The sequence below is a fragment of the Lycorma delicatula genome, chromosome 2 (genome assembly GCF_047948215.1).
Source record: "Lycorma delicatula isolate Av1 chromosome 2, ASM4794821v1, whole genome shotgun sequence".
Classification (NCBI taxonomy): Eukaryota; Metazoa; Arthropoda; class Insecta; order Hemiptera; family Fulgoridae; genus Lycorma; species Lycorma delicatula.
The window spans coordinates 32,356,950-32,371,056 of record NC_134456.1 but is presented as its reverse complement, the minus strand read 5'-3'; the positions used below and the strand labels follow the sequence as shown (position 1 = coordinate 32,371,056).

Here is a 14,107-nt window from a genome sequence, read left to right as displayed (position 1 = left end):
ATATGTAATACATGTAATATATGTATATACATGTAATAAATATGCACATTTTGTAAAAAGGTATTATACCCCTAAAACAGATACATATAATCATAGAGTTACCACTGTGGAGAGGATGCTGCAAATACATTGGGGGCAATCCTTGGAAATACCACAGTGGAATAAAAATAGAACTGAATATAAAGATTAACTTTGTTAAATAATAACACTTTAATTCATTCAGGACAGATTGATAATTTAGTGACTACACAACACTCTCTTTGTTAAAATGTTATCAATTACACTTAAAAAACTACTTTCATGAAACAAAATATAATTTGGTATAACCTTAGAATCGATCATTGGATACAAAATATTTGTTTTTAATAGGGATTTTTTTCATTGAATTCAATTTTTTTTTATTGTTTTGGCATAGGTTATAAAAATCTAATAACTTCATTTATGTGGGAATATCCATAGAAATGTCCTCTTATGTTGATGTAAGAAACTTTTTACATAATAAATACTGTTGTTTTGTAAAATATTATACCATACAAAATTTTTCTCTAAATTCACATAATTTTTTTTTATTGAAAAGATCACTTAAACATTCCATTTTTTTGTTGTAAAAATCAGTATCAAATCCTTGAAAAAATATCATGCATACTTAATTTGAAGTTGTAAATTGTCTGGGAAGGATCTTAAGATAATCTCAGATTTTTGTTGATTTATTTCCTTGGGCAGAAATGCATAAATAGTTAATCTAACTACACGGTGGCTGGGACGTCACCATACCCCCTAAAGTTAGAACTAAAAATTTGTAATGAGTTATAAATGAAAAATGCAATATATAATAATGAATTATTTAATTTACTCACTTGATACATAGTATTAATTTTAATGCTCCAGTGGGTCTGTGTGTTTGCTCTCATGTTGCACGCACAATTCTATACATTGCCATGACTTATGTGACATGTGATGGAGCATCTCTGGTGTTAGGTTATTGAAGGCGTCCCTCACAGCATCACGCAATTCTTCATTTGTGGTGTACTGACATACAGATACATGTGCCTTGATAATTCCCAATAATGAATTATCTGGTGTGGTGAGATCAGTATTTCATGGTGGCCATGATAGCTGTGTCACTGGAGTACCGTAGCTAATACAACATCCTGGAAATCTTTCATTTAGAAACAAGCAGACTGATATAGCAAAATGTGCAGGAGCTCCATCCTGTTGCAACCATACTCATTTAATTTGATCTTTCTCTGGAAGCTGTGGTATTAACCATGCCTCAAACATCTCTAAATAAGTTTGAGCATTCACTGGTCCATCAAAAAAAGGACCAAACAAATGACAAGTTGTCATTCCAGCCCTTATCATGATATGTGGTGCGTATCTCTTTCCAACTGTCACGTAATAAGGATTTTCTTTTGCCCAAAATAACATATCTCTGGCATGCAAACTGTGATAGATTGTGCACTCGCTAGTAAAAATGTTAACTTTCATCTACTACGCAGCCTACCTTTTACACTGCCTAATTCAAATGCACGTTTTTCCCAAGCCAACATTGTTGCTTTTCATGGGGGCAGCTTATTAAAGTGTTGCTGAAACAAATCACTATTTAGCTTCATTGATTGATTCATATGTTGTCATTCATGAACCCATACATGTGCTGCTAACCTCTCCTCAACGCTTAACTAAATAACTACTTGTGTCTGCAATTTTAGTACAACTGTCTTTTACTCATTGTGTGACATAAAAATCTTTAAGGGTACAGAACTTCCTGGCTATACTTGTAAAATATTAATAACGTTGCATTAAGCAGATGTTATTTCTGTTATGATAGTTGAACTTCATTATAAAAATTCAGTCACTCCCAAAATAGTGAAACTAGGATTATATATCAAGCAATCGGCATGATTACTACTAGTTGAATCACTAAATAGTATAATTTTTAACCTTATTTTAAGGATAGATGCTTTTAATGTTGGAGATTTTTATAGTGATTTGTATTGAACTGTTTCTCTCATGTAATAATAGTAAGATCTGCTATCTTTAAGTTTTGTAATGCCATAAAACCATGACAATTTTAAATGAATTAAGTTAAATTATGACTAACTGTTACATTTCATAACAAATATGTTCATCATAAAATAGATCTTTAAAATAAACAGCACTTACACAGAACTGGCCTATAAAAAATTAGAGTGATCATTAAATCAAAGTTGGGTTTACCATATTTATTATTGAGCCAGTCAAAAGTAAATGCCCTTAATGCTGTGCTGTAAGAAGGAAAGGTCGGTAATAAGTCAAAAAATGGGATATGGTTTTTTTTCTTTTCTTAATGTTTCATGACCTAGGGATCCCACAAGACAAAAAAAAGTTGTGGTAATTTTCATAAGTACATATGTTGACATGTTTGAAGCTCAATAACTTTTGACTGGATAAACCAATTTTGGCAAGTGACCTGTGTATATGGAGGCAATTTATTGGTAAAACAGTTAGGGTCAATATCTACAGGAGGTGGGAGGTGGTATTTATTGGGGTCAATTTTTTCTAAATTCTGCAAACATAACCCCACTTTATATTACGCTCAGTTTATGCAAACATGCTTTTACACTGGTATTTAAAAAAAAAAATTGTCCCCCAAAAAACTATCTTTTTATCTACTGCATACTTTTTAACCAATTTTTTTATACCTTCCTAGGCATAGTAGTAGTATAAGTGGGGGCAATATTGGGGGTGGGAGCTGAAAAATGTTTAAAAATATTAATTTTTTACAACTTTTTTGGAATAATAAACTTTTAATAATAACATTACAAAAAAATTTCATCATAATTCACCCCTCCAAAAAAAATTTTTAGGTAACATTTTAATGGTTGTCCATTTTTCAGTAGAATTGTTTTTAGTTTCTTCCATTTCCCATAGTAAACAAAGAAGAATCAAAAACTTTTCTTGCAGGTGATTTTGGAGATGGGGAGCAGAAAAAATAAACAAATACAGATTTTTAAATTAACAAATTTTTTTTTGGTTTATGTAAACATATAATGATAATTTTATAACAAAACATCATTATGAGTTACCCCTACTCCAGAAAAGAAATCGTAGGTAATTTTTTTCATCTATCATTATCTTTCTGCTGTTGAATAAAAAATAACCAATATTTAGGAACGTATTACAACTTTGTTATCAGATTTTTAAGTTTGCATCAACTCTCCATACCAAAAGGGCATAGTCTGAAAAACATTTGCAAAATTTTTCTAGAAATTAAAATTCAATAAAATTTAGCATTACTTAAAGCTAAAATTAATAATACTAGAGATCAAATCCAAATCAAAGTTTCGTTAAAGATATTTTTCAGGTAAAACTATCGAGTTATTCAAACAGATTATCATTGTAAGCCAGCTTTATAGGAGTTGAAATAATTTATATTAATTTTCACAGCATTTTCATAAAGTTAAGCAACAATAATTAGCGCACGATTTCCATATTTTTTGCTGTATCTAAGCTGAAAGACAGTTGTCTGATGCTGATGTTTTGCAGTTATGTCTATCATAAAGTTGTGAGAATTTACAAAAACCTAGTGAGCAGTAAAGTACATTTATTTTACTTAGCTTTAGGGGTGGGGGGGGGAAATGGATTAGGTGTACTACATGCAGCCACCTGCAGAAATAGGCATTCCTGAGACAATCCATAGGCTGCTCCCTACCAGATTACAAGGATGCCTTGCTAGAGCTTTTCAGGACCTGATATCCTCAGCATGGAAAATCTAGCAGGGGTAGACCTATAACCATAGGGCAAATAATGGGGAAGTGACAAGGGCAAGGAAAAGGAGGAGGAGGTGAGAAAGGACAATTTATCAATCAGGATAGGTTAGAGTAGTTACTTAAATTTAAAAACAACGTAGCTAACACTTTAAAATATTTACATATTTATTACTAGAAATTATGAAATAAATTTATACATAACAGTTGAAATATTTTACAATAAAATTATATTTAATATACTCTTGAGTTCTTTTTTTAAATGAGGGAGGAAAAAATATAAATATATTTACAAGAACAATACAACAATTTTTTTTGATCAAAACAACTACAGTATGGCATTTTACAAAAATAAATAACACAAAATGAACGACACATTCCAAACCTAAAAAGATTTACTAAGAATGTAACATTATTTATACACATTAAAAAATATGTTTAAGAAATATAATATAAGCATTTTATGAATATTTATATATAAATACTGCTTATTATAAAAATGCACAAAACTTATCACAAAACATCAATTCACAAAATAAACTATGGATAGTTACACACACTCGGAAGTCTAATCAATGTATATAAAGGTATTTTCTTTCACACAAAAGTCATACAGAACAATTATTATAAGTCACTTGTTTCCATATTTTAAGAACAAAGCAATATCAATTTAAATATAATACTAGGATGTCTACTGGAATCTAATTCAAAAAACATTCTATTCAATTTTCAAAATTCCTGAGATTCACAATTATAATTTACATGTTTTTATTTTTTAACCATAAAATGGAAATTTCTATACATGTATATGTACATAAATAATTATTTTAAAATAAAATAATTATCAAACAAAAACTTTAATTTAATATTTCATATATTATTTTTTAAAAGCCAATAATTTAAAATAAAAATAAAATGTAAATGGTTTCAAATATGTAAACCATTATAGTTTTTTATCAAATTATTTTCTTTACTAAAAACAAAAAAAAAACGATAATGATATGTAAGTATAAAATTGTAATTTAAAAAAAAAGCTGAATAATTACTTTTTATATATTTATATGTGTGTGAGTGTCCTTCAATATTATGATGAATATATAAACATTTAAGATTCTGATTGTTTAGCTTTTAAGAGAGTAGAGTTATTTCTCAGAATGTAAATGTATACGCTACAATAAAAATAACCTTTTTTTTATACAACTAAAATATGAATTACTGATCTTCACTTTAATTATCAATATTAACAATATAATACAAACCTAACAGCTTAATTTACTATAAAAAAAATTTGGTTAACAAGCTTCAAATTTGTATAAAAAAAAAAAAACCATATACTAACTCTGAATCCAAGTATGAAGATAAAAAATGCAATAATTTTGAGTACATTTGCTGTCTTTCTATTTTTAATACAGGTCCAGCAGACATCCTATAAAAATAATTTCAAATTAAACCACGTTTTTTCTTATAATCTTCTAAATTAAGAGATCGTCTAGGTCCACTATCTTTCATGGTAGTCATAGGTTTTGGTGTCACGCTGACAGGATTATCTGAAAAAGGAAAAACTTACTTAATTAACCATAAGACGTAAAATATATAAAACATTATGGAAGAAGACAACTATCATTTATATTTATTTAAACATTTCCAAAAATAAAATTGCTAAGTATCCCACTGCTCAACAACACTGTATCAGTGTGCTTATTATTTCATTCAAGGACTCTTGAGAAGCAATGCACCTGATATCAGTACCTAATTTGGTCCTAAAATTAATTTTTTTAATCTTTTTTGATAAAATATGTTCTTTTCATTAAATGTAATAGCAACTGAAATATATTTTTACTATCTGAAAATTCTACAATAGACAGTCCCACATGAGAAGTAGAATTAACATAATGAAAAATACAAACGTTCAGGTCGTCTTAGTTAACTCTTTCTTATAACTTTTCTGAAACACTTCTAAATAGTATCTTTTCCCAATTTGTATGAAAACCTATTCATATTTGATGTTAATCACATAATGAATGCTAACAGTTATGATCTATTACAACAGGCTTATAATAATATCTTCAGAGTTATCAGAAGAATCTAGTAGATTCAAAATTATGATAATAAAGCAAAGTACTTTTACACTCTACTATTTCAGTGATAAGGAAATATAAATTTATATAATTATTTTATAACTATTAGACCAATCTATAAATAATAATAAAAATTTACTTTTAATGAAGACAAGAATAATAAAAAAATCATTAATCAGCTTTTAGTTTTACATTCTATAATGTGTATAATATAATTACTAAAAGTAATGTCTTAACAGTGTATATAAGTGGCCCCTTGCTGTTCTGCAGTGTTATTATTACAAAGTAATGCTATAAATTAAAAAAATCAGCTGTAAACCTAGTGGACCCATGCTGTTCCATAGTGTTATTATTACAAAGTAATGTTATATACTCTTATTTTAAAAAATCTGCTATAAACTTATTCCATTTACCACATGTCTCATCCCCAATCCCCTTGATTTTCTCTTTTGTTTCCAACCACAGGTAAAATGTGCGCTCAAAATCTATTTCCAGTTTGTCCAGACATTCTAATGGGCAGATTGGGCTGATTTTTTTTTATTCTGGTTAGGATGCTCCCACATATGACATCAAGCACTGATGTATCTTCAAAATCATTTTCCTGTGAGTAATATTCTTACAAAAAATTCCTCAATTAAGTTATGAGAGGATTTTTCGAGACATAATCAGAGGAAATGAATGTGGGGGCTCGATGACTCTTGACGACATATCTGTGGTCATACAGAGCAGAATAAAAAAAATTCAGCATGATCCATTCAGTAGAATGCCCAAATGGACTGGAAGTAGGTTTTCAACTATAGTTTTTTAATATTTAAGATTATGAACTTTATTATTTATTTATTGTAGAATATAAAGTTGTACATGTATAAATTCTAAAGCTGCATGATGTAAATGAAGATAATGAAATAAAAATTATTGACTGATAATAATACTGTCTAATACTCTTTTTTTGATGATTAATGTTACAGTAAGATTTTTTCACTACTTTTTAGCTGATAATAAACTGTCAACTATTCTCCAAAGGGTCAAAACGTAACCACATTAAACATTTTACACAGTTTAATTTTATCAAAGTGTATACTACTTAACAAAACAAGCACTCTCATAACATTCAGTAATGAAATGTCATGAGAGTAGCCTTGTAATGAAAAAAAAAAATATTGTGATTAAAAAACACAGGGAAACTTTTGAAAAATGCAGCAAAAAAATTCATTTACAGAAATTTAACCATTCCAATTAAAAGATATAGTATAAAAACATATATAATCTACATATCAAATTATCAAAATACCTTTTATCAGTTTTTAAAAATTATATCAAGTAGATGACATTTTCATCTACATATACACTCTGCTGTTGAGTTCCCCATTACTTGTTGCAAGATCTCAGATGGGATGCCATGCATTTCGTCTTGAATTGGTTGTTTCAATTCACCCAGTGTCTTTGGCCAACACTTATAGACCACACAGGAAAAAATCACAAACTGACAAATCCAGTGATCTTGGGGGCCAGAGAATGTCACCAAATCTCGAAATATCTTTGTTACAATTCTTGCACAGCTGACATTGATTGCCTTACAGTATGTGATATTGCACTATCCTGTTGAAACCACGCTTTTGTGCTGGTATGGGAAACTGTTCAATGCATGTGTAACAAAAGATTGCAGCATGTGAACAACCAGACATGCTACACTCCTCATTTAAAAAAAAAAATGGTCTGATGATTCCATGTGACAAAACTGCACACCGTACCTTATTGGTGTGTAACAGATGTTCATGAACTTCATTGGATTTGCTGTCTTCCAATAATGATAGTTCTGCTTGTTCACATAACCTGTGTGATGAAAATTTGCCCCATCTGACATTCACAGCTTGTCCAGAAATTCATTGTCCTCGTAAATGCTTGACATAATTTTTTTGACAGTAATCAAAGTGGAACTGGTGATTGTTCTCCTTCAGTTCTTGCATGATCTGTAACTTGTAAGGGATGAAATTTTAAGTCAAAATGAAGAATTTGGTGAACCCTTCTCAGGACAATCTGATCACAGCTGTTTGTTTACGAATTTAACACCATGGGCTTTGTACGACTTTTGTATACATTCTCAATATTGTGTGGAGTACAAGCACTTCTTGGTTGTCCTGTCAGTTTCTTTTCAGAGCTGATTCAGTCTCTTCAGTTTTTAATCCATGTTTTTATTGCATGCTTTGATGGAACATGCCCTAAATTATAATCGAATTCATCCCACACTTTAATCAGCAAGTCTGGAGAAACTGATGTGACAGCTGCTTTAATCCTGAGTCTCAAGTTGGGTAGGTCAGCTGGTATTGGTGGCACAAAGATACTTGATACCTTATAAACCCGAAAAAAAATCGCACAGGATCAGATCAGGTAAATGTGGAGGCCACAGAAAACCAGACTTGTCATCTCGTCCCCGGCGACCAATCCAGCAGTCGAGGAGAATTTCATTCAACCAATCACATACAGCATTATGGCAGTGAGGAGGCATACCATCTTGTTAAAGTTCTACGGTTCGTATTGCAGTTGAGGAAAAAACCATATTCGTAGCATATCAAGATAGTTTATTCCAGATACACTTGCTTTCGTGAAAAATATTGGCCTGTAAACTTACTGTCAGGATATGGCACAAAAAACATTCAGTTTTGGGGAGTCTCATTCACACTGCAATATTTCATGAGGATTTTCTGATCCCTAGATACACACATTATGAGTGTTTACTTTTCCATTAACATGAAATGTTGAATATGACACGATAAAGAAAGTCTTCATCGTCACAGAGCATAATTTCATTCGCAAAGCTAGCATGCAAACCATATGGATGCAGTTGAAAGCATTTCCTTAAAACCTCCACACAGACATCACTGGAATTGGTAATTCATGGCTAGCCTTCCTAATGGATTTCCTAGGACTAAGCACAAACGACTCTCTTATGCATTCAACATTTGTCTTCCAGCACTTGGTCATCCTGTATTCTTCCCTTTACAAATACAGCCAGTGGTTTCAAATTGTTTATACCATCTGTGAATGTTATTGTCACTTGGGAGATCATAACAGAACACATGTTGAATGGTAATTACAGATTCACACTTTGTAAACTGCAAAACAAAGAACACATACTATTGGGCGGTTGCCATCTATGCTACTAGGGCTTTCAAGCAGAAGGAACAGGAAACAGTTTATGAGCTTGTGCAAAATAAAACTGTTTGAGTTCTCTTTCATTTCATGCATAATTAATCTATGTATGATATGGTTTGCTTGGTATTTCTCCTGCCACCATCCCATTTGGTCGTCCTAAAGCATAAGACCGAATATGTTTGTGCCACAAATGGTTACAGAGTCACAAAACAGTTTAGCGACCAGTGTCCTAACTAGCTCCTAGAGCTAACCTAAAAGCGTGGTACCATACACCACTCGCTTGCGTGTCTCACCACCTACTTGTCATATATCACTAAAACAGGTAGGCGTACCCTGTCAACTACTAAAACATATGTGACTATCAATAATTAATTTAACTTGTCAAAGACAGCAATTTGCTGCCACGCCTAGGTGGCTGAATGCCAGCAAGTACCTGTCCACCATTAAAGCGCTTGGAGCCTTAATCTGGCTGGTAGCCAGCCATATCTCTCAGTTAGCTTCCTACAGCAGCGTGGTAGGAGTCTTTTCCCTTAGGTAAACTACTGATATGTCAGTTAAACAAAGCAACCGCATCAAGGAACTCCCACATGGTCCGATAATGCGGTTCTCGTCACATTGACTCGTCGCTTGTGAGTGGCCAATTTTCCCCTTTATCTCTAAGTTCCAGGGTGGCCTGAGTTCTGGCTCCCCCCAAGAGCTGGGCAACCAAACATCAAGTGTTCGTTTGACTGGACCTCTCCGCAGACACAGCTCATCAGGTGCCAGGTGGAACGAAACAAATATTGGTTAAAATTTACAAAGTTGGAGAGCACTCGGGCTCCTGTTGCCCTTAAAAACAAAGAAGCATACCATCCCCCCCAGATCTATGTATGTGAATGTTGAGAAATATCACATGGCTTTAAAACCCTGATAATCATTTTAAAACACATAGTATATATCTTTATAAATTGCAATCGGTGTCAAGTATTCAGTAATAATTAACTTTCACTACTTTGTTAAAAATCCATTAAAAACAAAGTTCACGGAGTGAAATAGTTAAATAAGCATTAAACATTTGAAAATTTTTACTCAATAGTCGCTTCAGTTTTTGGGATATATATGAAGTTAAGAACTTCCTGTGGTTAATTAAATGAATTAAGAACTGCACAAAAACTTATTTTATTTCTAATAAATAATCAGATAAAAAATCACATAATATATAAAACAGTAATGACAACATTTATATACTTACTAGGTAAAGGAACTTCTAAATCAATCTTAATATCAAAATCATGTGCAGAGAATAAGTCATCTGTTTTTGATTGGTTCTGTTTTTCATTAGCTTTTCCCTCTTTACCATCTAATGAATTTTCTTCAATATTCAGTCTACTTGTTGAGTCAGTCCCATTTATAATATCATGCTATATTAAAAAATAAAGTTTATTAAACTATTCATCAAATTCCACACAAATTAAAGTAGATAGATTATAGAAAAAATTTATTTTCTTATAAAGCAGACTCTAAATGTAATTTCCTCAGAAAAATGTAATCTCATATGAAAATAGTATCAAGAACACTATTAAATTATTAAAAATAGGCGAAATGCTATAGAGAATATATACATATAATATATACATATCAAGAAATGAAGTGTTGGAGAATAGATGATATTACACAAGTTTGTTACAATTAATTTACAAGTGAACAGAAACATTTAACAATTTTTAAAATAAAATATCACCATCTGTATTTATAAAAATTCAATAGTGTATACATAATCTACAAAGAAAGATTTTAAATTAAATTCTTATTTTCAGATTATCTTACTCTCAAATTATGTTAGGTGATGACAATCCATGATAACAGTTAACTTTGAAGGCTTCTGATGAATCCGTCAAGGATTTTCAATTGCTAGCAGCAATTCTGAACCAGTGAGATGTGAATGTGCTTCATCAGAACAAAATAATTCATCCAATACTTTAGGAAACAATACTTAGTTTCAACTCTTTTTCCTCCAAGATAGTGCAAGGGGTAGAAAAGATTACATACAGAAGAGAGAGAAAATGAAGAAAGAAGAATCTAGAAAGTAAGATGACAAAGAGATTTTTTTCTAGAAAAGGATGTATAAAAAAGCATAGGTGTGCTTTTCTATATCTAATAATTTAATGGAAATTATTACACTTGGGCTAGTCGGTTACTAGTACTGCAGGTCAGTAGATATAAATACTGCCGGGGACCAGCGGATTGGCAGTTTCAAGAGTTCATTACATGTTCAATAAACAAGAGTATGATTTGCAATAAATATGATAAGTGTGTAAGAACATTCAGAGTAAGTATGCAGTAATAAACAAGTGAAGAGGGTGTCATCAGTATTCTATTTTGGACAGTGGGTAAAAATAACAAGCTGTTTGGCGAGTTCTTTGTGAATGGGAGTGAAAGTGACATTATTCATTTAAAAAGTGTAATTTAATTATTTTTGTAATATTAAAAGCGAATAATATTTGTATAAAGTGAATTGTTGATTTTTCGACTGTTACATCTTAATATTAATTCAATATTAGTGTCTATTAGTCATTATTAAGTTTTATTAAATTGTAATTGCATTTTGGTGTTTATAATTTAATTGATATTTTTGTAACTTATAAATCATCTAATCCATTAGTGACAGTGACACGACAGTTGCGTTGGTCTTGTTTTCTCAGTGGCTGGTGTCACAACCCTTGTGTTTGCTATCTGCATGACTATAAACCATCCCCACCAACAAAATTCTTAGTTTTTCACTCAGAAACTTACAGTACATGTCATTCAACACCAATCCTTCGGTATGACTGAGCGGCCTTGAGTATAAGTACATATTTATTTTATTTTTGGTCATTTTTAATTACAGTTTTTTCAAAATGATTTTTCCTATTTTCATTTTTCTGTCAATTTATTTAAAATTTAAGAAAGTATGAACAATATATATAATTAAACAATATGTAATTGTATAAGTTCCATTAGTTCAATAAAATTAAAAACGTAGTAACAGAATTTATTTTGTTGTCGTTTTATATATTATGTAAAAAAACACTATTATTTTCAATGAAAATAATTTTCTCTTTTATTTGTCCAATTTTTTCACATTAATTTTATTTCCCTTACTTGTACTTTCTACTGAAAATTTCAAGGAACCTCTTTCTGACTATTCAAAATAATTGTTTGGTTTCATAAAAGAGAGTAGAATATTTATTTATAAAATCATTACAATACAGCCCATAATAAGTGGTTATTCACTTACCTTTTTCTTTGGTACTGTAAATAACGGTCTAAGGATTATCAACTCCCTTTGTTTGAATGCAGTGAGTAGCTGTTGTAAGAGAGAGTAACCTTTCATTTCTTCGAAACAGGAATTTTTCTTAATTGATTACATATTTATTAGTTGAAAATGGAAAAATATAGATAAGGGAAAACCAGTTGTATTTTTTGGATGCAACTGCTGTGTCAATGGCCACAGGGAAAGAATTATTCTTCTATAGTCAGTGACGCAACTGTTGTGGCACAAAAAAAATGGCAGAAATTTTTGTTACATTTTTTATTATTATTTTTTTTAAATTGATATAAACCAGATAGACATTAAATATACTTGGCAATGAATGGGTTAAGACCCATTCATACCAAATGAAGCCACCCAAGTTTGATGGAAGTACATCGTGGACTGTCTTCAGACGGTATTTAGTCATAACGGCTGGATGTTATGGTGAAGGCCATGTTTCACAAGGCCTTATCACTGCAATTCAGGACCAAGCAGCGCAAGTTCTTCAGGGTGTACCATCTATGGCTGGTTATAAAAATGTCATTTCTACACTACAGGGTTGGTATGTACAGCACAACTTGGCAGCCATCTAAAGATGTGAACTATGGGGATGAGTCTTGAAGACCAACAAGATGCTGCAAGAGTTCACCCCTTTATCAAGCAGCTAATGCAATGTACTTTAATTGGATGGCCACTCGCATACATCCAGGAGGAGACAGCACACTTGTTCATCAATGGGCTATGGGGCGCTGAGATTAAGAGGCACCTTCTCAGGTCAGCAAAGTTTGTTAACATCCTTATTCAGGCTCTGTGACTGGAGGTAGCCAATGCACTATCTTATCTTCAAAGAATAAGTTAGGTGTAACAGGGGTCAATGAAAGATATCAAGACTTCTGTAAACTGGTTTTCATACCAGTTATGAAAACAATTGCAACAAGAGAACCAAAAATGCCTGCTACAAAACTAGTGATTGCAATATTATTTAAAAATTACATTACCGGTATTCAATATTTTTTTAAACATTGTACCAGAATACCAGTGTTAATATCGATATTAAGAATTTTTCAAAAAAGGTACAAAAATACAGTTGTAAGTATAAAAACACAAACAATTTTGTTATGTACAAATATAAAATACAGGAATAAACATTATAATCAAATATTATTAATAAGAACAATAAGATAATAATTTATAACATATAAACAAAAAATGAAATAAACCATTACAGTATTACAAACAAAAAAGGAACAAAACATATATTATTAAGAAGAGTAGATATCATAAAAATCTTGTTCTGTAGTCTATTATATAATATCTATTAGTAGAAAAAAAAACAACTAATTTATTAACTGCATATTTTTGAAATGTGATCGTAAAAAACATAATGCGTCTATTAAGCCTGTTACGTATTTTCGTACACAAATTACCTGCAGTTGAAAATGCTCTTTCTGCCACCACGCTTGTTGGTGGTACTGTTAATGAGTGATATAATTACTTCCTCTAAATATTTTCCTTGAAGTCCTTCATCTTCTAACAACTTGGTCTCTCATCAAGATGGTTTTGGATAAATCTATTTTTTGTATTATTGTTTGTGGCAACTTTTTTATTTATAGTTAGTTGTAATTTCTTGAGACAATTCTTTACCGATATTAACATCAACATCATCTTCAACGAATTCCTCTGGATAGGTTTGTGTTTGCTCTTTTCATAAATGTTTTTGTGGAAATTTATGACGCACTTAATTAAATTTCACCTTGTTAGCCTCTTTTCTTCCTTTTTGTTTTCTTTTTTAAAGCTGTTATAATTATGTAAATACTTTAAAATATTTTCTAGTTCACTATGCTGTTCTTCCATGTGAA

The 14,107-nt window shown here is 31.0% G+C and overlaps 1 protein-coding gene across 1 annotated transcript in view; it reads right to left on the bottom strand.

The window, feature by feature from the left end:
* Positions 1 to 4,791: 4,791 nt before the first annotated feature.
* Rtf1 (RNA polymerase-associated protein Rtf1) overlaps positions 4,792 to 14,107 on the bottom strand; it is a 64,956-nt gene continuing 55,640 nt past the window's right edge. The window contains exons 13-14 of the mRNA XM_075358597.1: positions 10,209 to 10,377; positions 4,792 to 5,293 (exon numbers count right to left, since the gene is read on the bottom strand). Of these exons, the coding sequence (XP_075214712.1) occupies positions 5,187 to 5,293; positions 10,209 to 10,377 (276 nt within the window). The 3' untranslated portion in view covers positions 4,792 to 5,186. The remainder of the gene's footprint in view (positions 5,294 to 10,208; positions 10,378 to 14,107) is intronic.